The 25,333-nt window shown below is 50.9% G+C and overlaps 1 protein-coding gene across 1 annotated transcript in view; it reads right to left on the reverse strand.

Annotated features, from left to right (window-relative positions):
* The window catches only part of plxnb1b (plexin b1b), a 119,402-nt gene that overhangs the window by 22,812 nt on the left and 71,257 nt on the right, over window positions 1-25,333 (reverse strand). The window contains exons 11-22 of the mRNA XM_042339583.1: window positions 10,827-10,955; window positions 10,352-10,474; window positions 8,763-8,859; window positions 7,714-7,880; window positions 7,397-7,548; window positions 5,820-5,925; window positions 4,657-4,793; window positions 4,106-4,282; window positions 3,495-3,663; window positions 2,411-2,653; window positions 1,662-1,838; window positions 998-1,146 (exon numbers count right to left, since the gene is read on the reverse strand). Coding sequence (XP_042195517.1) covers window positions 998-1,146; window positions 1,662-1,838; window positions 2,411-2,653; window positions 3,495-3,663; window positions 4,106-4,282; window positions 4,657-4,793; window positions 5,820-5,925; window positions 7,397-7,548; window positions 7,714-7,880; window positions 8,763-8,859; window positions 10,352-10,474; window positions 10,827-10,955 — 1,826 coding nt within the window. The remainder of the gene's footprint in view (window positions 1-997; window positions 1,147-1,661; window positions 1,839-2,410; window positions 2,654-3,494; window positions 3,664-4,105; window positions 4,283-4,656; window positions 4,794-5,819; window positions 5,926-7,396; window positions 7,549-7,713; window positions 7,881-8,762; window positions 8,860-10,351; window positions 10,475-10,826; window positions 10,956-25,333) is intronic.

A 25,333-nucleotide genomic window follows, 5' to 3' on the forward strand; every position in this document is an offset into this window, starting at 1 on the left:
TGCTAAAGTTGCCCTCCACTGCCATGGTATATTATTCAGTCTATTTTTTCGCTATCTGATTTTTGTCTCTTAGAACACCTCAATTTTCTGCAGGTTATAGTTCAGCTACATAGCTCAGCAGTTTCAACTTTATTGAACCAGGTCCCAGACACTCCTAAGACAAGTCGCTCTCAGAGGAACAGGAAGCCATTCAGCATTGAGTGCATTTGCTAACACATTAGATCGCAGCAGATCTTCTCCATAATCGCTTGCTCTTACTTTCCATGTATGCATGTGTGCACATGCATGGGTATGTATGTATCAGTGTGTACATAGGTATGTGTGGTATGTATATGTATGAATGTGTGTATATATGGATGGATGTGCGTAAATGCATGCACGTGTGTACATCTATCTTTATCTCTCAGCTCTAACGTTAAGACTGTATTGCTTTATTGTGGGTCACTGTACGATACAGAACTGTCAGCAGCACTGAGATTACACAGGTACAAATAGACATTTCCTGGAGGCAAGCGCTGAAGAGATTGAGTGCCCTCAGCGTCAAAGTGAACAATTGGATAAGCTGAGGGTCTTCTTAAAGGGGATCTTAGCATGGGAGTGAAATACACAAAGGCAAGGTGTGAAGGAAGCACCACTTCACAGAGTGTAACAATGATTGGAACAGGAACTAGACAAATACTTTCAAATGAGTCAGCAACAGGGTGTGGGAAAAGGGCAGGGAAATGGGATTGTGAGGATTGCTTTTGAGGGAGTGGCACACACCTGGTGGGCCCAATGGCTTTCTTCTGTGTTGTAAACATTTCTAAGGTTTATGGTTGAGGTGTGGTGGATACTGGGACTCATTTAAGAAACAGCTCAATGTTGAAAAAGGAGGGAAGTGGGTGGGATTCTGAACAGATGAGATCAAATAGGCCAAAGGAGCTACTGAACCTCTCTTTCTCGCATGCTCTGGTGACCACAGGTGCAGGGGGGGGGGAGAAACAACATGAAGCCTCACCTGTAGATGAGGACAATAATCAGGACAATCAAGGCCACGATGGAAGCTCCCATTCCCAATCCAATCTGTGCCTCCAGCGGGAAATTCAAGGGACTCTCAGCATCATACTGGATGGTCCCCAGCGTGTAGTTCAGCTTCCCCATCTGCACCTGAGCGGTGAGGAGCGAGAGAGAGAGAGCGAGAGAGAGAGAAAGACAGTGTGAGAGGGGGAGGCACAAGACAGCAGCATCATGTGCAGTGTCTATAAGGACTGCACTAACAACTATGCTGTAGTGTAGTGGTTAGCCTGCTTGCCTCTCAGTGAGAGGACCCGGGTTTGACTCCCGGGCAGGGCGAAACCTTAGACAAGTTTCCTTACTCCACATGTTTCTTGGTACCTAGCAGTAAGTAAGAACCCATTTGTTAGTCGATTGGTGGATCGCCTTCCAGGAGTAATAATTCCTCAAAAAAAATCCACGACTCTTTGTGGGACACTGCTGTGCGCAATTGGCTGCCAAGTTTCGCCCACAAAATACACAGTCAATCCATTTCATTATATATTCTGTCAAGCGCTTTGAGATGTCTCAACGACGTGATAAAGCACGGATTATTATTAGTTGTTGTTGTTGCCGGTGACAGTGGGGTCTGAGCTCCGGCAGAGGGTGGTCCGGAATGGCTCACGTACAATGAATTCGGGCAGGGAGTCGGCGCTGTCCCGCTTGCCCCCTCCTCGGGGACCAGGCTGCTCCAGGGGCGGCTCACAGTACAGGTGATGTCCGGTCAACGTCCGCACCACACACACACCCTCCCCCACCATCGCCACCACCTCCTCCTTTGTGATTGCAAGGTCCAGGTTTTCCCCCTGAAAACAAAAGGGAACAATATAGTGAAAAGCAGGATCGGCCCAGACTCCCCCAGGAAAGGGAATAATATTCCTTGTATCTTCTATAGCACCTTATCACGTTGTTGAGACGTCTCAAACGCTTCACAGGATATACTGTAAAGTGGATTGACTGTATTTTGTGGGCGAATCGAAACAGCCAATTGCGCACAGCAGCGTCCCACAAACAGTCATGGATTAAGTGACCAAATTATTATTGTTTTTGGAGGGATTATTTCCCCTGGAAAGCAATCCGCCAATTCACTAACAACTGGGTTCCTACTTAGTGCAACGTTAGTAGGAACCCTAAGGCGTGCGAGAGGGGTGTGGAATAACAAAACTTGCCTAAGATTTCGCCCCTCTCGGGAATGGAACCCGTGTCCTCTCACTTGCGAGTCGAGCGCACTGACCACTAGGTTCCGGGCTATACCAACTTAAATGGTTGGAGACAATGTGGAGATTGGAAACGGAGAGGCTCAGGTAATCTCGAACTGGTGGCTTCCTGTGCGTATGATTTTCCTTATTGGAATAGTGTTGATGTGCAGTCACTGTACCTCCACAGAAAGCACGCTGCCTGGTTTGTGCCTGTATGGCTTGGAGGGGTCATCGGCATTGAGGGGCTTGAGGAGGGGGTCGGGCTGGTAGGTGAACGGAACCGGGCTGATCTGGTTGAAGTCGAAGCTGAGGTTGTCCATGATGAAGTGAACGGTGATGGAGCCGTGGTTCACCGGGCTGCCAACCGCTGGTGTCCTGCATGTCATGAAGGTGGAGGAGTTCACCTGGCACCACTCATAGAACTGCAACAAGAGGGAACGGCATTAGGGTAGAGACAGCACCGCCCTCGCGCACAACATACACAATAACAACAACAAGATTTCATTTATAGAGCGCCTTTCACGTCGGGAGGACGTCCCAAGGCGCTGGATAACGTCTCATTAAAACCCTGACAAGCTCCTTGAGACGTTATTCCTACTTGACAGGCACTGTGTAAGCATTATTATAATAATTTTCCTTGCATTTGATATTGTGCCTTTCATATCGTTGAGACGTCTCAAAGCACTTCACAGAACATACTGTAAAGTGTGCATTGACTGTATATTTTGTGGGCGATTATTATTATTAAAGCCAGTCAGAATCATAGACATTTACAGCACAAAAGGAGGTCATTCGGCCCATCGAGTGCTTTTAAATATAACATCTCAGATTTATTATAATGCTTTAATAATAATTTTTGCATTTGATATAGCTCCTTATCACGTCGTTGAGACGTCTCAAAGCGTTTCATAGAATATACTGCAAAATCGATTGACTGTGTATTTTGTGGGTGAAACGCAGCAGCCAATTGCGCACAGAAGTGTCCCACAAACAGTTGTGGATTGAGCAACCAAATTATTATTATTATTTTTTTTGGAGGGATTATTAACCCCCGGAAAGAGATCCACCAATCAACTAACAACCAGGTTCTTACTGCTAAGTAAACAGAGGCTTGTGGAGTAAGGAAACTTGCCTAAGGTTTGGCCCTGCCAAGGAATCGAACCCTGGTCCACTTGCTTGCGAGACGAGCGTGCTAACCACCACCCACCGTTCCCTCCCCCGACTAATCTTGCTCACTGCTGCGGCCCTGTGTTACCCGCTCACCGTCAGTGGGCTCAGCCCTCCCTCAGTGATCAGTTTCCGTGTCCTTGGTCGCCCTCGCAGTCTGGAGCCCGAGCGCCGTTGCCGCTCCCTCACTGTCAGCTGGACCCTGATGCGGGGAGACTGCACCGCGTCCAGGTTCTGCCCGTGAACACTGATCAGGCGTCCACCGCTGAAAGAGACCCCGACCCAGACACCGGTCACACACAGCACTTCACACGCTCACCAGCTTTGCCCTGTTTCTCTCAGTCACATCTCCATGTATCACCTTCAATGTTCCTCCATTGACTTAACAGGGCAGTGAGCCCTGAGCAGACTACCCAGTGATCAGTGGATCAAATCTGGGACCTGTGTGTAGTTCTGTGTGGTTGTAATATGGGGAGGGGGGAGTGTTTATTATTCCTCCAAAGAGTTCACCTCGTTTGATGGGAAGCACTCTGGCCTCTGGGAAAAAGCTTATTCTGCTCTTTGTGTAGCTGTGTGGTGTAGTACACAGTGCAGTTTATTCTCTTGCGTGTGGTGCAGTACAGTGCAGGTGTTTATTTTGCTGTGTGTGGTGTAGTACACAGTGCACTGTCTGTTTTGCTGTGGGTGTAGCTCTGGTCATGTCTCACCCGAGGAAGCTGCTGGCTGGAGAGACGAGGGTGATGTTGGGATCCTCTGTGTAGCTGTACAACACGTGGGCCAGGATGCGGGGAGCAACTCCGTACATCACTGTGACGGGCAGCTCTGCTGTCTGGTTGCTAGGGCCGGTCAGGCACTCCAGCTGTTCGGCTCCGATATCTGCAGAGCTGCCGGACAGGACAGACATTCCAGGGCTTAGCTACACATTCAGCACAATGTGTCTACAACACCACATGTGTATGTCAGGGTGGGGTTTGGGGGGAGGAGAAGGAACTTGGGGATGTGTGTATATCAGGAAGCAAGGAATTTGAGGCCCAATTGAACCCTAACTTTTGGCTCCAGCATCTGTTACTGGGATACGAGATGTCTGAGTGCAGTGAGCTCAGACAGCATACTGGGGGGGGGGGCGGGGGGTGGGTGGTGGAGTGAGGTGTGTGTGTGCCAACTTGCGGGGGTGGGGTCGCGGAGGGAGTTGCTTAATTCAATTCTAATTCAAAAAGCTTGCAGTGTTTGGGCTGAGTGAAGTGAAGATGGGACTCACATGACACAAGGGAGGGAGCCCACGAGGACTCTGATGTGGCTGGGCCTCCCTGTCAGCAGCCTGAGCCCGCTGATGGTGAGAGACGTCCCCCCGGCCTTGGGCCCCCGCAACGGGGAGATAGAGCCCAGCACCGGGTCCTGAGATAGGGGGAAAACACAATAAACCAGAGCTCAACATGGGAACAGGAGGAGGCCATTCAGCACCTCCAGCCTGTTCCACCATTTTATTAGATTATGGCTGATCTGTACCTCAAGTCCAATTACCCATAATAATAATAATAATAATCCTTGCATTTGATATAGCGCTTTTCACGTCGGGAGGACGTCCCAAAGCGCTTCACAGAACACACTGTAAAGTGAATTGACTGTATATTTGTGGGCGAACGCGGCAGCCAATTGCGCACAGCAATGTCCCACAAACAGTCATGGGGTGAAAATGACCAATTTATTATTGTTTTTGGTTTTGGAGGGATTATTATTAGGCTCTGTGTGGAGTAAGGAAACTTGCCCAAGGTTTCGCCCTCTGCCTGGAATTGAACTCAGGTCTCTCGCTTGCAAAGCGAGTGCTCAACCACTGAGCTACAGGACTCCACATAATAACCTGACCTAACAAATATCTATCCATCTTAGTCTTGAAAATTTGAATCTATCCAGCATCCACAGCTTCTGAGAGAGAGAGTTCCAGATTTCCACTACACTTTGGGTGAAAAACTGCTTCCTGATTTTACTCCTAAATGGTTTAGCTCTAATTTTAAGATTATGCCCCTTGTTCTGGATTTCCCAACAGAGGAAATAGTTTCCTGGTATCTATCCTATCGAATCCTTTTATTATTTTAAACACCTCAATTATAATAAATTGGTCACTTCAATCCATGACTGTCTGCGGGACACTGCTGTATGCAATTGGCTGCCGCGTTTCGTCCATAAAGTATAGACAATTCACTTTACAGTATATTCTGTGAAGCGTTTTGAGACTCAAAGACGTGATAAGGCGCTATATCAAGGATTATTATTATTATATTATCAAACCACCCCTCAACCTTCTAATTGAAGGGAATACAGACCAAGTTTACGCAGCCAGCCCTCATAATTTAACCCTTTAACTATCCAACATGACCATACAGAGACCAACACTGAATACAGTGACAGAGGTTTGTTGCTGACCTGATAAGTGAACAGTTGGGTTGAGATGCTTTCACTACCGTTAATCAATTTGACTGTGACGTGGCCTGATGTCGAGATGTCACTGGCTGCCGTGTAGCACACAATTCTGTACAGGGAGAAATTACAGGTCAGAGAGCCGTGTGACCAACACACCAGCAAGTGAGACACTGCTCCGCTCACACTGCCCCCCACACACTGCCCCCCCACCTCACACTGCCCCCCACCTCACACTGCCCCCCCAATACACACTGCCCCCCCACCTCACACTGCCCCCCCACCTCACACTGCCCCCCACCTCACACTGCCCCCCACCTCACACTGCCCCCCACCTCAAACTGCGCCCCCCACACACTGCGCCCCCCACACCTCACACTGCCCCCCCAACCTCACACTGCCCCCCCACCTCACACTGCCCCCCACCTCACACTGCCCCCCCACCTCACACTGGCCCCCCACCTCACACTGGCCCCCCCACCTCACACTGGCCCCCCCACCTCACACTGCCCCCCCCCCACCTCACAGTGCCCCCCCCCACCTCACAGTGCTCCCCACACACTGACCACATCACACTGCCCCCCACATCACACTGCCCCCCTACCTCACACTGCCTCCCCACCTCACACTGCCCCCCCACACACTGCCTCCCCACCTCACATTGGAACCCCCCCACACACTGCCTCCCCACCTCACATTGGACCCCCCACCACACACTGCCCCCCCATCTCACACTGGACCCCCCCCACACACTGCCTCCCCACCTCACATTGGACCCCCCCACACACTGCCTCCCCACCTCACACTGGACCCCCCACCTCACACTGCCCCCCCACCTCACACTGCCCCCCACCTCACACTGCCCCCCACCTCACACTGCCCCCCACCTCACACTGCCCCCCACCTCACACTGCCTCCCACCTCACACTGCCCCCCCACCTCACACTGCCCCCCACCTCACACTGCCCCCCACCTCACACTGCCCCCCCACCTCACACTGCCCCCCCCCACCTCACACTGCCCCCCCCACCTCACACTACCCCCCCACCTCACACTGGACCCCCCCGACACACTGCCTCCCCACCTCACATTGGACCCCCCACCACACACTGCCCCCCCAACCTCACACTGCTCCCCCCACGCACTGCCCCCCACCACGCACTGCCCCCAAACACGCACTGCCCCCAAACACGCACTGCCCCCAAACACGCACTGCCCCCCACCACGCACTGCCCCCAAACACGCACTGCCCCCCACCACGCGCCGCCCCCCACCACGCACCGCCCCCACCACGCACCGCCCCCCACCTCACACTGAACTCCCACTACCCCAGCGCGGCTCACACTGCCCCCCCCCCCCCCCCACCGTTCCCCTCAGACTGCGACCAACTTACACCCTTACACTGACCCCCCTCACACTGACACTCCCCCCTCTCACTGGCTCCTCTCATACACACTGGCCCACCTCACACATGCCTCCCTCCCACTGGCCCCACCTCACACTGGCCCCCCACTCCCCGAGCGTCGCTCACACTGCCCTGGGCCCCAGTACCGAGTTGTGGGGGTTTGCGAGCAGGAGCTGACCTGGTGGAGACGCGGTACAGGTCCCTGTCCGGTCGGCAGGGGACATCGGCCACCAGCACCGAGTCCTCGATCTCCTCGAATCTCTGCCCGAGGTTCGACCCCGTGATGGTAACCCCAGTGCCGCCTTCCAACAGCCCCGATATCGGCTCGATCTGGGGAAACAGCAAACAGTCACCGGCTCCTACACCCCACAACCAAAGCCCACAAACAGCCCCAAACCCCACTAGGGATCTTGCTGTGCTGCAAGTTGTTTAAAAGATTCTCGTGAGGTACCTGATGGTGGTGTGCGAATGTGTGCCGGGGCCTGGCATACTCACCGAATGAATGAGGGGTCCCGGGCAGGTCTGCTCCACTCCCTGCTGGCACGTGGGCTGGTACACGCAGCGCGGCTCCACACCCCCACACCACGCACACGCGTACTTCGTGTCTGCCGTCTGGCAACGGCTGCAGTCAGTGCGGCCCACTGAACAGTTATATAGCGTAACTGAGGAAAGAACGGCGCATCACTGTGTCTGACACACACAGCACACGCAGTCTGGCACACACACAGCACACGCCGTCTGGCACACACACAGCACACGCCGTCTGGCACACACACATCATCTATCAGGGATAATTATAATAATCCTTACATCGATTAGGGGCTTTCATCTCAAAGTCTTCCATAAGGTTTTATTGTGAAGTGTAGTAACTGTATTTGATGGGAGCAATTGATTAACCTACAGCAATGTCCCACAAATAGCTGTGAAGTGAATGAACATTTTTACACGGGAGATTGTTGGCCAGAACACTGGGAGGGAGAAATTCCCTTGTCTATTCAGAGTGCCCGGGATCTTAACATCCACCTGAGCAGGCACAGAACTCAATAATGCAGTGCCGGCCTGGACTGTGAGCTCACAGCCCTGACGTGAGACTTAACTTCTAAACCAGAGGCTACCAACTGATCTATGTGAAAAGAGAAAGGAGTATCTCTCCCAGTGTCCTGGCTATAACCCTCCAGGTAAATGGTTACTCATTTCATGGCTGTTTGTGGGACACTGCTGTGCACATATTCACCTGCAAACACACAGTCACTACACTGTACAACAGCTTCCTGAGAAAGGTTTCAAACATTGACATGAAGAGTTGTGGAGCAAGAGTAAGCATGTGGTGAGTTTCAGCGGGAGTGTGAGCATAACTGTGGGGGCAATTATGAGTTTGAGCAGAGGCTGTGAGCTTGGAGTGAGCATGGGGCGAGCGAGGGGTGAGTGTGAGCCCGGGAGTGAGTCTGAGTGTGAGTGCGGGGCAAGTGAGTGTGAGCACACAGTCAGTGTGAGCATGGGGAGCGAGTGTAAGTGTGAACGTGGTGCGAGGAGCAGTGACTCACTGTGTAGGTGCTGGGAGCTGCTGTCCACTCTGTAGTTGGGCCGACGCTGCACATACACAGTCATGCTGTACTCGTGCTGAGGCGAGGAGTACGTGTACTAGAGAGAGAGAGAGTGAGAAAGAGAGAGATGTTACACTACCACAAATCCACAGTTTGGGCCATCTATCTTTAGTGATAAAATTTGTAATCTCGCCAGAAATGTGAAAAATTCTTAATTTTAGACATAATTTGGAGGCTGTCATGCCCTGTGAGTGAATCAATGGGAAGCTGTGCAGTTTTAGCTGGTCAGACTCCAGCAACAACAGCTTTCATTTCTATAGCACGCTTCACGCTGGGCAGCATCTCGGAACACTTAACAGTGGCGGAGTTGGCTGGTAAGGGAGGAGGAAGATCTTCAGGCATGACCTGAAAATGGGGAAGGAGGAGGCAAGGTGAAGGGCATCTGAGGGGGAAGGGTTCCAAAGCTTCGAGGCGTAGTGGCTGAAAGCACAGCTGCCGATGGTGGAGCGGAGGGGCCGAGGGACAGGAAGGAGGCCGGATCCAGCCAAGTGGAGGCAGTGGGTGGGAAAGTGGGGGAGAAAGCAGGTCAGAAAGATAGAGGGTGCCAGGATGTAAACGGATTTGTAGACGAATGAGAGGATCTTGAAATCGATCCATTCTGTCATAGGGAGCCAGTGGAGCCTGGTGTGATGTTGGCAGAGTTTAGGTGGGTGAAAATATGGGAGGCTGAGTTACCCAACGCACACTCTGGGGTCCCCAAGCCAACCCGCACCTAATACTTTCTGGGATTAGGTTAGCAGGATGGGTCCTGGGAGAGTGTATGTATTTCCATTCCAACAAACTATCTCTGGAATTTCCACCCCACCCCCAAGTTCGGCGTCAGGCTCCGCCACTGTTAAGTGTTCCGAGATGCCGCCCAGGGTGAAGGGTGCTCTAGAAATGCAAGTTGTTGTTGCTGGAGTCCTGTAGCTCAGTGGTTAGAGCATTTGCTTTGCAAGCGAGAGACCTGGGTTCGATTCCCTGCAGGGCGAAACCTTGGGCACGTTTCCTTACTCCACACACCTAATAAGAATCCCTCCAAAACAATAATAAATTGGTCATTTCAATCCACGACTGTTTGTGGGACACTGTTGTGCGCAATTGGCTGCCGCATTTCGCCCACAAATATACGGTCAATTCACTTTACAGTCTATTCTGTGAAGCACTTTGAGACGTCGAAAAGACGTGAAATGCGCTATATTAAATGCAAGGATTATTATCTGTTCTGACGAAGGGTCGTGGACCCGAAACGTTGACTCACTTTCCTTTCTCTATAGATGCTGCCTGACCTGCTGAGAGTTCCCGGCTCTCTCCGTTTCTGTTTCAGATTCCAGCATCTGCAGTATTTTGTGTTTTGTGCAAGGATTATTATTATTATTATTATTAGGGATGCATAGAATTCTCAGTTTGGTTTGGATATTCTTAAGCCTGGTGATGGGTTTCCTCATGTGTCAGACACCCGACTGACCAAAAAACAGTGCTTTGAGGGAAAGGTAGTGCTGTGTTAGGGCCAGTTCGCCCCGTGATCTGGTGCCTGACCCCACGCTGACCTGGTGCACCTGACAGGTGATGAAGTAACGTTTGGATTCGTCCTCGTCCACTTCCACGAAGGCCTCGACCACCACCAGCCGCCCCTCGATCACAAACACACACTCGTAGTCACCTTCGGGCTCCTGCAGGCACAGGGCAGAGCGCTCACTCACACTGCAGAAAAATCCTACACGTGCGCGCGTGTGTGTGTGTGTGTGTGCGCATGCAGTTTCCCCACACCCCCTGTGGGACTGGGTTTGTTTATTTTTTGGTACATTCAGGGTATTGGGGTGTGAGTAGGTGTTATATGTATGAGCCTGAGTTGTGTATGTGTGCATGTGCTTATGCTCGAGTGATGGGTGCTTTTGAGTGTGTGTGTACGTGCATGCGAGTGTTATGTTTGTGTGAGTATTTGTGTGTATATGTTCTTGTGCAAAGGATGTGTGTATGCAAGTGTTGTTCGTGTGTGCGTGTGTCTGCGCGGAAGAGCCTTACATGAAAGAAGTGCAGGTTGCGACCCTCCAGAGTGATTTTTCTCTCCACGTTTACTGGCAACAGAGCTGAGCCCTGAATACTGTGCACACAGGGACAGGCCTCGGCTCCCATCTCCAATCCCTCGTCCCTCTGTACAGAGATCACAGCCAGAGTCAGTCGCCTGAGAATACACAGCTTATTGCAGCCAAAGCCAGGACTGAGAGTTATAGTGCACGGGGAGGGGATGAGAGGAGAGAGCTCCAGTGGGGCAACAAGTATTAGATTCCTGCGAGGTGGAATTGTGGGCATTTATTTGGGCAAAAAATAACCTAATCACCTGAGATATTTTGAGTGATACTAATCGTCACCATTCACCTGCAAAATCACAATGTAGTGTTTCATCTCTAGATCATTATATGGATGATTTATAGATGAAACATTGTGTGCATCACATGCACCACCAATGCACAAATACACTCAAGCGTCAACCCCCACACTCACGCACCACATGCACGCACTCATGGACCACATGCTTGCACTTACACGTGTGCATGTACAGACACAGACGTGCTTTTGGGTGGCAACAATGATATGAGTGATGATGAGTGAGTGGAGGGAAATGCTCAGGTGATTCAGGTTACCAGAACACTGGATCATAAACAGACAGTCTGAAACTGTGATGGGAGGTTGGTGGAAGGAGTCCTGTAGCTCAGTGGTTAGAGCACTCGCCTCGCAAGCGAGAGACCTGGGTTCGATTCCCGATAGGGAGAAACCTTGGGCAAGTTTCCTTACTCCAAACGCCTCTGTTTACCTAGCAGTAAGTAGCTACCCGGTTGTCAGTTGATTGGTGGATCACTTTTCCAGGGGTAATAATTCCTTCAAAAAATATTAATAAATTTGTCACTCAATCCATGGCTGTTTGTGGGACGCTGCTGTGCACAATTAGCTGCTGCGTTTCACCCAAAAAATATACAGTCAATTCACTTTACAGTATATTCTGTGAAGCGCTTTGAGACATTTTGAAGACGTGATAAGTCGCAATATCAAATGCAAGGATTATTATCATTATCAGATGAACCGAAGGAACTTCTTCATCTGAACTACACGTGGGGACGAGAGTTTGAGTAAAATTGGGTCATTATTGTTTAAAAGTGAGCTGGTGCAGCCAAGGGGGATTTGATTGAAGTGTTTAAGATAAAGAAGGGAATAAAGAAGCCAGATAGAGGGGACCAACAAGAGGATATGATGTGAAGTGATAAGAGTTGGGGCGATGAGATCATTTCTGACACTGATGGTTGAGAGGTTACAGCAAAATAGGCGGGATAAACAGATGATTGAAAGGAAGATAGACAGGTTGTCAGGAAGGAAAAAGGACTAAGGAGTATGAGGAGAAGTGGGATAATGTGGTTAAAGTTCTAACTAACTGGTGGAACAGGCTTGATGGGCTGAAGGTCCACATTCTGTTCCTGCTTTCCTGTGCTCCACAGGAGGTTGATATTTGCTGGTCGATCCTGAAGGGGGCGCCATTTGGGCATGTTAGTTTTGGTGACCAATTTGTGCCAAAGCAAAATTTTACGAAGGTTGTGCGGGGGCTTGGGCGGTTGCTGTGGGGTGCCCAGGGCGGGTGAGCAGGGAGATACCATCACACAACCCCTCAGGAAACTAGTTAGCAGAAAACCTTTCATCCAAGGCAATGCTATCTCCAGCAGCCAGCACTCTGGCCGGGCTGTGACCACCAGCCTGGGGGAAGAGCAAAGCTCAGCCAAGTGAAATAATAATAATCCTCGCATTTGACATAGTGCCTTTCTCGTCGTTGAGACGTCTCAAAGTGTTTCACAGAATATACTGTAAAGTGAATTGACTGTTTAATTTTTGTGGGTGAAACAAGGCAGTGAATTGTGCACAGCAGTGTCCCACAAACAGTCATGGAGTGAGTGAACAAATTACTATCTTTTTTTTTTGGAAGGGATTATTACTCTCAGAAAGCAACCTGCCGATCGACTAGCAACCAGGTTTCCACTTACTGCTCGGTAAACAGAGTGATCGAACCAGGCGCCTCTCGTTTGCGAGGCAAGTGCTCTAACCACTAATGAGACTGAACTCCAGAAATGAGCTACTTACTTGTGGTGAGAATGGCGGAGAGCCCAAATCATAATGGTAGTCAACTTCGGGCTCAAGCAGATGGAGGAAGGCGGGAGAGGGGCTCTCGATGTCTCCATCCCCCGAGAGCAGCACAGCAGCAGCTGAGAAACCGGCAGTGTCATTCTCTCCGTGGGCAGGGTCAGCCCAGGCCTCGGGCTCTGTCCAATCACTAGCTTCCTTCACTGGCCAATCTGAATGTCTGGCGGGCAGGGCGGGGCTGGTGGGGTTGGCAGGAGGGGCCGAGGGCAGGACGGGGGTGGGGGTGGGCTCTGGGGCAAGGACACTGATGGCGGGGGGGTGGGGAGGGCCCGTACTGTTGAGAGGGTAGCCCGTGGCATTGAGGGCAGTGTGGGTGTGGGAGGGCAAAGAGGTGAGGCTGGTGTTCAGTGGCGAGGCTGCGGTGGGGGTAGAGGGTGCGGGGGAGGCCATGGGCAACACTGGACCAGTGGGTAGGGGCTGTGCCGTGGCGCTGGTGCTGACTGCTGTGGGCAGGTCAGCGCTGGGTCGCTGTGAGGTGGGCACAACTGGTACCTCCCCCGTGGTGGGTGCGGGCAACGTGGGGGCGGAGCTGGGTGGCGACATCGGGGTGTCAGTAACCCCGGGCGTGGTGCCAACCACAGTGGTGTGGGCTGTGGTCGGTGCCGGGGTGGCGAGAGGGGTTAAGGTGCTGGTTAGGGTGGTAGTTAGGGCAGTGGGTGAGGAGGTAGTGGTCAGGGGGAGACCAGGGTTCTGGTGGGTGGTGATGAGCCCAGAGTCAAGGACCAGGGCCGCTTTGGTCGGTAGCTGAGGAGCCATGAAGAGAGGAACGTACTGTCCGTCAGATGCCGACAGGAAGCAGAAACGACAGGGAGAGGAGAAGGAGTAAGAAACACACACAGACACAGACAGAACAACCCATTATTCGGCGATTTTCCATTTTAAAAACCAAAATCAAGAAAGATGCAAAAAACGAATCACAGTGAATTACTGGTAGAAAAGGCAGGGTCACACATCAGCTATTAAAGGAGCCATGCACATCCATCGGGCCGAACTTTACACAACGAGCCTGGTAGGAAGAGGAATTAGAGGCAGGGCAAACAGAGAAAAATGTTTTCCTTTAAATTTGTGGAATGGGTAACAAGGGGGTCATTAGCAGAGAAATCAGGTTAGCAGGTAAAGCAGTAGTGGCCAACCTGTGGCCCATGGGCCGGAGCAGACAGACGGGACCTCAGTTTAACATCTCATTCGAAGAACAGCGCTTCCAATAATGCAACACTTCCCAGCAGTACACTGGAGCGTCAGCTTAGACGATGTGATTCCAAGTCCCGACGTGGGGCTTGAACTCAGAGATCTCTTCTGACTCAGAGGCAACAGTGCCACCACCGCCCCAGGCTGACTGACATACATCACCCAGAAGGTATTTAGCAGCTGGGACACATTGCCTGGCAGAGAGATTGAGATTCATTTAAAAACACAGCCCGATGTTGTGATGGGAGGGTGGGTGGGGGTGGGGGATGAGATCAATGTGCGTGTTGAATGGCGCATGGCCCTTTTAATAGAGAGAATGGCTCCTAATGGAGAGCTAGACACATCCAAGCAGGTCACCCAAGCAAACAGTGAGTGTAAAAGCAAGGGAGCTGCAGGCTCAAGGGCTTCAGACTAAATAACCTGGTGAGAACACAGCAAAAGCAGCAGCCGAGACACTTCAGTCCATCTGCCTGGACCAGTATGACACCCACCATGCCCACCCCATCCCGTCCAACATCCATCCAACCATTTGGTCCTCTCACCATCCAAACTCAAACCCCGCCGCCGCTCCGCAATCCCTTCACATTATCCTCCCTCGATCTCAATTCACACTTGACGATGTGGTGCCCTTGTTATTGGCACCTTGAGCGCACACTAAGGTATTTAGGATCCAGAATACTTCAATAAGATCCTCCCTCATTGTCTCTCTCCAGTGTGATCATTCCCAACCCCCAACGTCCTCTCCTCACAGCAATGACACCGAATCACTGGGAATAGCTCAGACGCCCTTTGTTGGAACTCTCCAATACTGGAACTCTCCCACACTCCGGGCTCTTAAGTAATCCAAATTGGGGTTGTATCAAGCCTCAAGGTTACAGCCTAGGTTTTTCGGATATGTCTCCCCACAGCCCCTACCCCACACCATCCCCCAGCGCGGTGTTTGTGGCAACATTGACCCAGGTTAATGTGCTCGTCGAACTGCATGAGGGCTCTGAGCACTTACGTTCTCGTTGAAGATGATAAGGGGATCCTCACAGCTGGTGTTGTGGGTGCAGTGATGCTGCAGCACACACCAGTTACAGCCCCAGCGGCTGCTCACGCATCCACGGCACCTGTATTGGGCAGCAGGGAGACAACCTGTCAGTCCCCAGCACTGGGACTGGGCTTCCCATTGCTCCAGTCCTTGCTCTGCTCCTTCCACCTGAGTCTCTTTCACAGCGACCCGGGTTCTGCTGCACAAAGGGCATGTGATCGCAGCATCACTGTAAGCCGAAGCCCAACAGATAGGATGGTCCTAGCTGAAAGAGCAGCAGGAAGCTAGCCAGACAAGGCTCTCAATGGCAAGCTATTGCTGTTTTAGCTGGTTGGACTCCAGCACTTCCCCCAATGCACACTCTGGGGTCCCTAAGCCAGGCTCTTTAGAACCTGTGCCCAATATTCTATAGAAATAGGTAATACTCTCTGGAATTAGTAATTAAGCGGTCTGAGACGCTGCCCTGCGTGGAGGGCGCTATATAAATGTTGTTGTAAGCAGGGTGCATCCCTCTGGAGAGGGAATGCGCAATCCATTCTAGGCACAGGAAAATGTTCATGTGTGGGTGACATACATGGAACTCTTAGTTTGGTTTGGAGACTGTTAATCATGGTGATGGGTTTCTGCCTGTGTCAGAAAAACTGTCCTGCTGTCCAGAAAGACAAATCCCACATCCCAGCAAGAGTCGTCCAGAGTCTGACAGATGTATTCGCCCAGGAGTGGGTACAGCGCAGAGTCAGAATGACTTAAAGTGTTAAATTATGAGGCCAGATTGCATAAACTTGGTCTGTATTCCCGAGAGTTTAGAAGGTTGGGGGGTGATCTAATTGAGGTGTTTAAAATTATAAAGGGATTTGATAGGGTAGATACAGAGAAACTATTTCCTCTGTTAGGAAATCCAGAACAAAGGGCATAATCTTAAAATTAGAGCTGGGCCATTTAGGAGTGAAATCAGGAGGCAGTTTTTCACCCAAAGAGTAGTGGAAATATGGAACTCTCCCCACCCAAAAGGCTGTGGATGCTGGAAACATTCACATTTTCAAGACTGAGGTCGATTTGTTAGTTCAGGGTATCAAGGAATATGGAGCAAAGGCGGGTGAATGGAGTTGAGGTACAGATCAGCTAATAGAATGGTGGAACAGGCTCGAGGGGTTGAATAGCGTACTCCTGTTCCTTAGTGCCTCTCATTGGCCAGACCAGTGACAGTGGTGAGAAGGGAAAGGCAGGTCTCTGGCACAGTGACTGGGCTCTGAGCTCAGAGGTGGGTGGCGGGGCAGTCGGGGAGTTTATGGCACTCACGGGAAATCTCTGGACAGCTGCTGGACGGCACTGCAGTCGTAGAAGGTGAATTGGGTGTTTGCCACGGTGATGTTGTGGAACAGGAGTAGCAGCTTCACAGTCACGTGATCTTCAAAGACAAGAACAGTTCACGTTCAGCATTATCTACATCCAGATCAAAGATCCTTTCTTTTGATAGCAAACAGGCCCAAGTCTGAATTAGTGTACCCTATTGGAGCTGGCTTAGTGTTCGTTGCCCGGCTTCACTGTCACTCCATTCCCCCAGAGGATCAAGTTCAAGATCCTTGTCCTCATCCCTAAAGCCCTCCACGGTCTTGCTCCTCCCTACCTCTGTGACCTATTAAATCTTCGCCAACTTGTCCGCTCCCTCCGCTCGGCGAACACTGGCCTGCTCCATGCCCTCACCCTGCCCGCTCCACCAGCGCCAGTCGAAATTTCAGCCATTCTGCCTCCATCCTATGAAACTCCATCATGGAACCCCTCCCCCTCACTCCCTCCCTTGCCTCCTTCAAGGTCCATCTCAAGACCTTCTTTTTCGACTGTGCCTTTGGTCATCTTCTCTCCTCCACCTCCCTTGCCCTCCACCCCTCTCGGATCCCAACCCCTGCTCAGGTGCAAACCCCTCATCGGCCAGTGCTTTGGGGCATCACCCCGACGTAAAAGGTCCTGTGTAAATGCAATTTGTTGTTGTTATTGTAGTAGCCTTGTTAAAGAGTCTGACTTAGTGTACCCCTATTGGATTGTGCCTGAGTGTAGACCTGTTGGACTGTGCACTACTTATGTTCTGTACCTGCTCCTGGTTGAGTGGGAGGCAGTGTGCTGATATCTGGGCTCCAGCAGACAGCTCCTGTCTCTGTGAGAACGGCTGCACTGGTAAATTCCTCAAACAGGCATTTGTAAGATTCCTCTTCTGCCAGAGTGGGCAGGTCAGCCACCTCCAGAAACACCTAGGCCAAGAGAGAGAACAGCGGGGATAACAACCACTACCATCAACACCAAACAGCAATTTACACGCCTTTCACATCAAGAGGACGTCCCAAGGTTGTTGTAAGTTGGTTAAAATGGCATAAAAGAAATGCTTACAAAGCTTCTTCTCCAATCAAGCATTTTAGCGCGTACCCAACATACTCGACCCTTGCACATCCTTGTACCCATATCTTCTAGATAAGCAGACCCTTTTGAGACAAAACAACTTGCTCATTATTCGTCAACACAGGACATCTTGCTTCTCCCTTCCAAGGCTGGAGCCTGTCTCTGTCTGGTAGAAACATTTATAAAAACCGCGGTCCAACTTAAGTAAGTTAGTTAACTCCAGAGCATCGCGGAGTGGTTGCAGAGAACAACGAAGCTTAAAAGGTTGGACAAAGAAGACAGAGGACTGAGAGCTAGGAAAAACACAAGCTTGATCGCTTGAAGAACTAAGGTTTGCTTGCTGTAAAGACAAAGTGCTGAACCTGCAACGCTCAGTAGTATTGCTATGTTTTATTAAGATAGACGCGACGTTTTTATAATAATAATAATCCTTGCATTTGATATAGCGCTTATCACGTCTTCTAGACGTCTCAAAGCGCTTCACAGAATATACTGTAAAGTGAATTGACTGCATATTTGTGGGCGAAAAGCGGCAGCCAATTGCGCACAGCAATGTTCCATGAAAATGACCAATTTATTATTGTTTTTGGTTTTGGAGGTATTATTATTAGGCTCTGTGTGGAGTAAGGAAACTTGCCCAAGGTTTTGCCCTGCTTGGAATTGAACTCAGGTCTCTCGTTTGCAAAGCGAGTGCTCTAACCACTGAGCTACAGGACTCCACGACATGTGTGCATAATTAAAGGTTTGTTTTGATTAAAACATCCTGAGACTCTGATCTGTTGGTATTACCGAATCCGAACCTGTTTTGAGTGGTTGCAAACACTCTAACAAGGTGCTTGACAGTCCTGGCTTTTGAAACCGAGCTGAGGTGGGAGCCGAGGCAGCTTGGGAGGGAAAAGATGACCGAAGACATGGTCAAAGATGAAGGAACTGAGATAGATCTCGACTGAGGTGAGAGAGATGCCAAGTTAGAGGGATGGAGTTCCAGAGAGTTGGGGCACGTAGACAGAGAAACGGTAAGGAGAGAAGAGTGAGTGTGAGTATGGGGATGGGGACAATAACGGAGGCATATGGGGAGTGGGAGGGAGGTGTCAGACAGCTCCAGGATCAGGGGCGGTAGCCAAAATGCACACGTCGAGACCAGGAGCAGGGGATCAGCAGGCATGATGTGTCTGAACTGACAGAGCAATTGCTAATTATTGACTAGCAGACGAGAAAAAAAATTGTGTAATTGTGTAACAATTGTGTATTAGTGAGAGAGGCAAGAGTCAAACAGGAAAACCCTCTCGCTCTCCCTCACAGCTGATTTATGAAGCTGATCACCTGTGTGGAACTAGAGAATTGATTTCAGGGCTGTACATTGTTTAACTGTCTTTACATGTCCAGAGGATCAGTGTGAGTGAGTGCCATCATTTTCATGTTAGATAATGATCAGTAGCCACATTCGGCGCGACACCTTCTGTAACATGGATGAAGTGGCGAGGCAAAATAATCTCTGACGCTTGTATCATATTGCTGTTCTGTAACGGGGGTAACAGGACTTTGTGGACACCCTGTACACAGACGGCTCTTCTCACCTGTATTTTCTCTTGTCTGCTGATATTGGCTGGGGTCAGCGACTGTACTTTCAGGCATTGCTGATCTTTCCCATAGCTCCATTGCCACTGGCTTTCTTCCTCAGCTCTGCCACACTCTGACCTCCTGCTGCACCTGTGGGCAAACACCAAGGCTTAGTCGCGCTGCTGCACACGGCTGGCCAGGCTTGGTATTGGACTTATCTGGACTTGCCAGGAGGCCTCAGGTGTCTCAGTGCTGGACAGAAACAAGGCAGATAAAGGGACAAAAACAAGGTAGACAAAGAGAGGCAGAGAATGAAAGAATGAGAGTCAGAGAGCAAGAGAAGAAGAGAGAAAAAAAAGAGGCACAGAGAAAGAGGGAGAGAGGAAAAAAGGGGCTGACAGAAAGAGAGATAGGCACAGAAGAGACATGGGTACCTGTCAGAGAAGGAGAGAAAGTAAGAGAGAGCAAGAGAGAAAGTTAGAGTGAGAGAAATAGAAACAGAGTGAAGGAGAGAGGCAGATAGTGAGACAGGGAGCAAGAAAATAGACAGAGAGAAAGAGTGAGTGAGAACCAGACAGACACCAAATGTGAAAAGCTAGGAAGTTTTATAATAATAATAATCCTTGCATTTGATATAGCGCTTTTCACGTCAGGAGGACGTCCAAAGCGCTTCACAGAACACACTGTAAAGTGAATTGACTGTATATTTGTGGGCGAACGCGGCAGCCAATTGCGCACAGCAATGTCCCACAAACAGTCGTAGATTGAAAATGACCAATTTATTATTGTTTTGGGTTTTTTGGAGGATTATTATTAGGCGTGTGGAGTAAGGAAACTTGCCCAAGGTTTCGCCCTCTGCCTGGAATTGAACTCAGGTCTCTCACTTGCAAAGCGAGTGCTCTAACCACTGAGCTATAGGACTCCACATTTCATTCCAATGTGCTGTGTCAGCATCCACCAACCCCAGAGAGAGAGATCAATAACAACAGTTATTAACAGCTGGTTAGAGGCTAATGATTTAAAGCACGTTGGTTGAGTTATTAGCAAATGTCACCCTTTGATCCAGCAATTTCTGACAGAACATCATCACCAGTTAACCACATCATCCTGCATGGGCCAAAAGTGTTTCACTTGATTCTAGAATTTTCTGTGTTTACAGGATCAGTCACAATGATTCTCCCATTCGCACTCGGGTCAGTGAGGGTAGTGTGGAGGTGGAATGCACTAAACAAACTAGTGTCTGGTCTGACGTAAGATTGGTTAATCATCTACTCCTCTCCTCCAGTGATGTTCCCAGGCTCTGTTACACAGCCTGCCTCCTTCCGTTTCTCCTCAACCTCATGACTGGTTTAGTGAGTCTCTCTCCTCATCTCAGACACACAGGTCCCAGGACAAATCTGTTGCTCAAAACCCTACCCAATGTATGCTCGTTGCTCTCCCCTGCCTCTATGGCCTGGGAGCCCCCTTATGTTGTGCCGTTTAGAACTGTATTCAGGTACTATCTAACCAGAGAATGCAACTAGAGACAATTCTAAGTGTCTATCTCAATTGGTAACATTCTCGTCTTTGAGTCAGAAGGTTATGGGTTCCAGCCCATCGTGGGACTTTGAACTCATAGTCTAGGCTGACTCTCTAGTGCAGTGCTGGAGGATTTAATTGACTAAGATACTGTCACTCAGATGGTATTTTAAACCGAGGTCCCATCTCAGCTCCTGTTAAGCCTGCAAGCCAAAGCGCTGATGGGTAGGGTGGTCCTAACTGGAGAAGCAGCGGTAGAACTTGCCAGGAAGTGCTATCAATGGCAAGCTATGCCGTTTTACCTGATTAAAGTCCAAGAGTTACCTCAATGCACAACTTAACTCTTGCCAACCTATTCCTAATACTTTCCAGGAAAAAAGAAAGAGGAAGAGAGAGAGAGAGAGAGAGAGAGAGAAAGTGCACAATCCATTCCAGACAGAGAGAAATTTCCAGGTGTAGATGGAATGCATGGAACTCAGTCTGGTTTGGAGACTCTAAAACAAGGTGAGTTTCCATGCCTGTGGTTTCTGTATGTGTTTAGACATGTGGAGGACCAAAAACAAGATATCAGCCTGGCGCAGCTCTTGAGTCAGAAGGTTTTGGGTTCAAGCATTATGTTGGGGACATGGAATCACATTGTCTAAGCTGACACTCCAATGCAGTGCTGGGGATGCTGCAATGTTGGAGGTGCCGGCCTTCAGATGAGACGTTAAACTGAGGCCCCATCTACCTGTTCAGGTGGACATTAAAGTTCCCATGGCACTATTCGTAAAAAGAAGGCAGTTTCTCTCTTCCGGTGTCCTGGCCAACAATCCCCCAAATAAAATTGGTCACTCAGACCATGGCAGTTTGTGGGGCATTGCTGTGCAGGTTTCACCCACAAAACGCACAGACAATCCACTAGACAGTACATCTCGTGAAGCTCTTTGAGACATCTCAATGATGTGCTAAGGCGCTATATCAGCAAGGATAATTATTATTATTAACTTTCAGGTGGAGGTATGAAGGTGCAGCTCCACACAGTGACTGACCTGCCCTGGAGAATGCACCAGCCACAGTAGGGGTCTCGAGCAGCCAGACAGGAGGCACAGTCAGGGTGCTGGGGGCACTCACTGAGCGGCAGCCTCACCACCTGGGACCTGGTGGTGACGTACAGGTGTGCGCGCTCACCGGTCAAATGCCAAGTCCCCGTTCACTGCCGCGTTGGGCTGGATTTCCAGCCGTGAATACCACTCTGCCTGGTCCCAGTCTCTGATGTAAACCTGACAGAGAGAGAGAGAGAGAGAGGGCCACAGTGAGACCCACGCATAGAGTGTAAGAAGCCCCCACCCCAACTCAATGACATTCCCCACACACCACACGCACAGTGAACACCCACACCCACACACACAGTGACACCCCCCTGTACACACACAGTGACACCCCCCTGTACACACAGTGACAACCCCCCCGCACACAGTGACACCCCCCACACACAGTGACACCCCCACCACACACAGTGACACCCCCACACACACAGTGACACCCCCCACACACACAGTGACACCCCCCCCCACACACAGTGACACACCAGGCCCCCCACACACAGTGACACCCCCCAGCCAGTGACACCCCCAACACACAGTAACACCCCCACACACCAGTAACACCCCCCACACAGTACAACACAGTAACCCCCCACACCCAGTGACACCCCCCACACACACAGTGACCCCCCCACCCTCCCCCCCCACAGTGACACCCCCCCCACACCAGTGACAATCCCCCCGCACACAGATAGTGAGACCCCCCGAACAACCCCACAGTGACCCCCCACACACACAGGATAGTGAGACCCCCCAACCACCACAGCCTCCCCCCTCACACTGACCTTGTGCAGAAGGCCTTTGCTGGTCGCCAGGAAGGCTATGGTGTGCTCCATCTCCACACCTGATTGCTACGGCAACCAACCGCCCGAGCATGGTCAGCACCGGCCTCACCGTGATGGGAATGTGACTGGCCATCGGGCTGGGCGTGTGGTCATAGCCACACGGGTAGGCCGCTGACGTGTCCTGTGCAGAGAGAGGGAGAGAGTGTGTAGAGAGTGAGAGAGTATGCGAGAGAGAGTATGAGTGTGTGTGAGAGTGTGTGTTGTGAGGAGAGAGAGTGTGATGGAGTGTGTGAGGAGAGTGGTGTGTGAGTAGAGAGTGTATGTGAGGAAGAGTACGAGAGAGAGTGTGAGAGAGAGTATGAGAGAGAGTGTGAGAGAGTGCGTGAAAGAGTGAGTGTGTGAGAGTGAGAGTGTGTGAGAGTGGAGTGAGAGAGAGAGAGGAGAGAGTGTGTGTGAGAGTGTGTGAGAGAGGGAGAGTGTGTGAGAGAGGGAGAGTGTGTGAGAAAGAGAGAGCATACTGGTTAAGAGATAGATGGAAGCAGCACCTCTGAGTAGTTCCAGTTCCTGAGCCAGGTGGATCGGCAATATTCCAGCACTCTGCTGACAGCACAGCCCAACCTGGCTCATCGGCAGCACTTGGAGGGTTAGACCAGTCACTGGGGGCAGGGGAGTCCCCACGCAGCTCCTGTTAACCTGCAGCCAAAGCCTCTAACGGCTAGCTGGACAAGCAGTGGGAAAGCTTGCCAGACAGCGCTATCAGTGACAAGCTGTGTGGTTTTAGCCTGGTTAGACTCCGGCAGTTACCCTAACGCACACTCTGGTGTCCCCAAGCATTGGCTTCAGTTTGCGCCCAATACTCTCTAGGATTAGGTTAGCAGGTAGTGTCCCGTGGGGAGAGAGTGTGCCATCCCACTCCAGAGCTGGAGATTTGCATGTGTAGGTGAGTCACATTCAGGCCTGTATAAAGCTATAGTCAGGCCTCAACTAAATTATAAAGCAATAGCTCTAAGCATTGTGACATACAGGGGCTGCCCAGGCTCTAGAGCAGAGCAGAGGCTGATCTGATCCCATGTTTAGAGGAACGAACCACGAGTGAGTGTTCTTTAGTCATTGAGAGAAGACACCTCAGGGGACCTCAGAGAGATGTTTAACATTTTAAATGGGATTGAAAAAGTAAACCCAACTTTTGAGAAAGAAATTCCGAGCAATGGTCAGTTCACTAAATGAGGCAATAAATATGTAACTTTTAGTTCATTTTGGATGTGGAAAACCAAAGTTTCTTACTGCCAGATTACTCCAAATGCCTCATTCCGCTTGTGAATGTACTTTCATCCCACTCCATCCTTCTTGCTTTCTTGGTTCTAATCAGTTGCCTACTGCAACTGCAGCTGCACTCTCCCTAACACATTCCTCCCGACCCCCAACACTCCATGGACCCCTCACCCCCCCACGCCTCACACACAGAAATTCCCACACACACTGTGCATACACACGTTGAGACATTCCCACACACATTTCGTTGGCCAATCTGCGAAAATCTCCCTTCTCTTTACCAATAGCCAGGGGATCTTTAATGTCAACCAGATCAGGCAGACAGGACCTCGGTGTAACAACAACAACAAACAACAACAAAGTTACATTTGTATAGCACCTTTCACGTCAGGAGGACGTCCCAAGGCGCTGGACAGACAGAGTTACGGACCTGAGCTGAGGGTTGGGGTGGGGGGTAAGCAGGGAGTTCAAAAGCACAGTCGAAGAGGAGGGTCTTGAGGTGGGTCTTGAAGGTGGTGGGGGAGGGACAAGACGGAGGGACTGCGGGATGAAATTCAAGAGGGTGGGTGCAGAGTGGCGAAAGACCCGCCTGCCGATAGTGGGGCGAGCGAGGCGGGTGACATGAAACAGGCCGGAGCCCACTGAGCGGAGGGAGTGAACAGGGTGGTAGGGGGTTAGGAGGTCGGAGAGGTAAGGGGGAGCAAGCCGTCAAGGGTTTTGAAGGTGAGGACCAGGATCTTGAACTGTATCCTCTGTGTGATGGGAAGCCAGTAACATCTCATTGTGGAGAAACGCAACGCGTCCCAGCCCCGCGCTGGAGCTGTCAGTCCAGATTGTAATCTCAAATCCCCAACATGGACCTCGAGCCCACAACCTTCTGACCCAAAGGTGAGAGCGTGAATAACTGAGCCAGGCTGATGGTCTGGGATCAGCCAAGGCCTAAACATTGCCCAGAACATACATCAAAAACAAGCATCATTTACCAGCCCAACCCTCACCCCAGAAACCTAGCATGCGGCTCTGCTCACCGAGGTCAGCCCCGTGCAGCTGGACTTCACTTCGTACTCAATGTAGGCCAACTCCTCACCGTCCGGTGTCTTCCCAGACTTGGTGTAGCACAGGTCCCGGGTGCGGTTTATCATGCCGTCAATCTGGCTGAGGGGGAAAAGGCAAAAGGCTGACTCGTCAGTGGGCTTGGCGGTGGCAGTCTGTCCCACGGCAAAGGTGGCGAACAGGACTGCCCCTCCGTCCACGAGTACCCCGCCTGGCCCCGCCAGGCCCTGGCCAGGGCTGCCCACATAGGCTGCCTGAAGCAGGTTGTAAGTCATATCGTCCGTCTGGCACTCCAGGGGCAGCTCCACGTACGAGTAATAGTGCGTGTCCCCCAGGCAGATACGGGAAATGTAAGTCTTATACTCTCTAGAGGCCGACTTTAAGTCCCGGCGATAGAACAGGAAGTAGACAGATGAGCGGTGGATGAAGGACTTGACAAAATGGTGGTTGTATTCGGACAGC

This window comes from Callorhinchus milii, unplaced genomic scaffold, assembly GCF_018977255.1.
Source record: "Callorhinchus milii isolate IMCB2004 unplaced genomic scaffold, IMCB_Cmil_1.0 Scaffold12, whole genome shotgun sequence".
NCBI classification, from domain to species: domain Eukaryota; kingdom Metazoa; phylum Chordata; class Chondrichthyes; order Chimaeriformes; family Callorhinchidae; genus Callorhinchus; species Callorhinchus milii.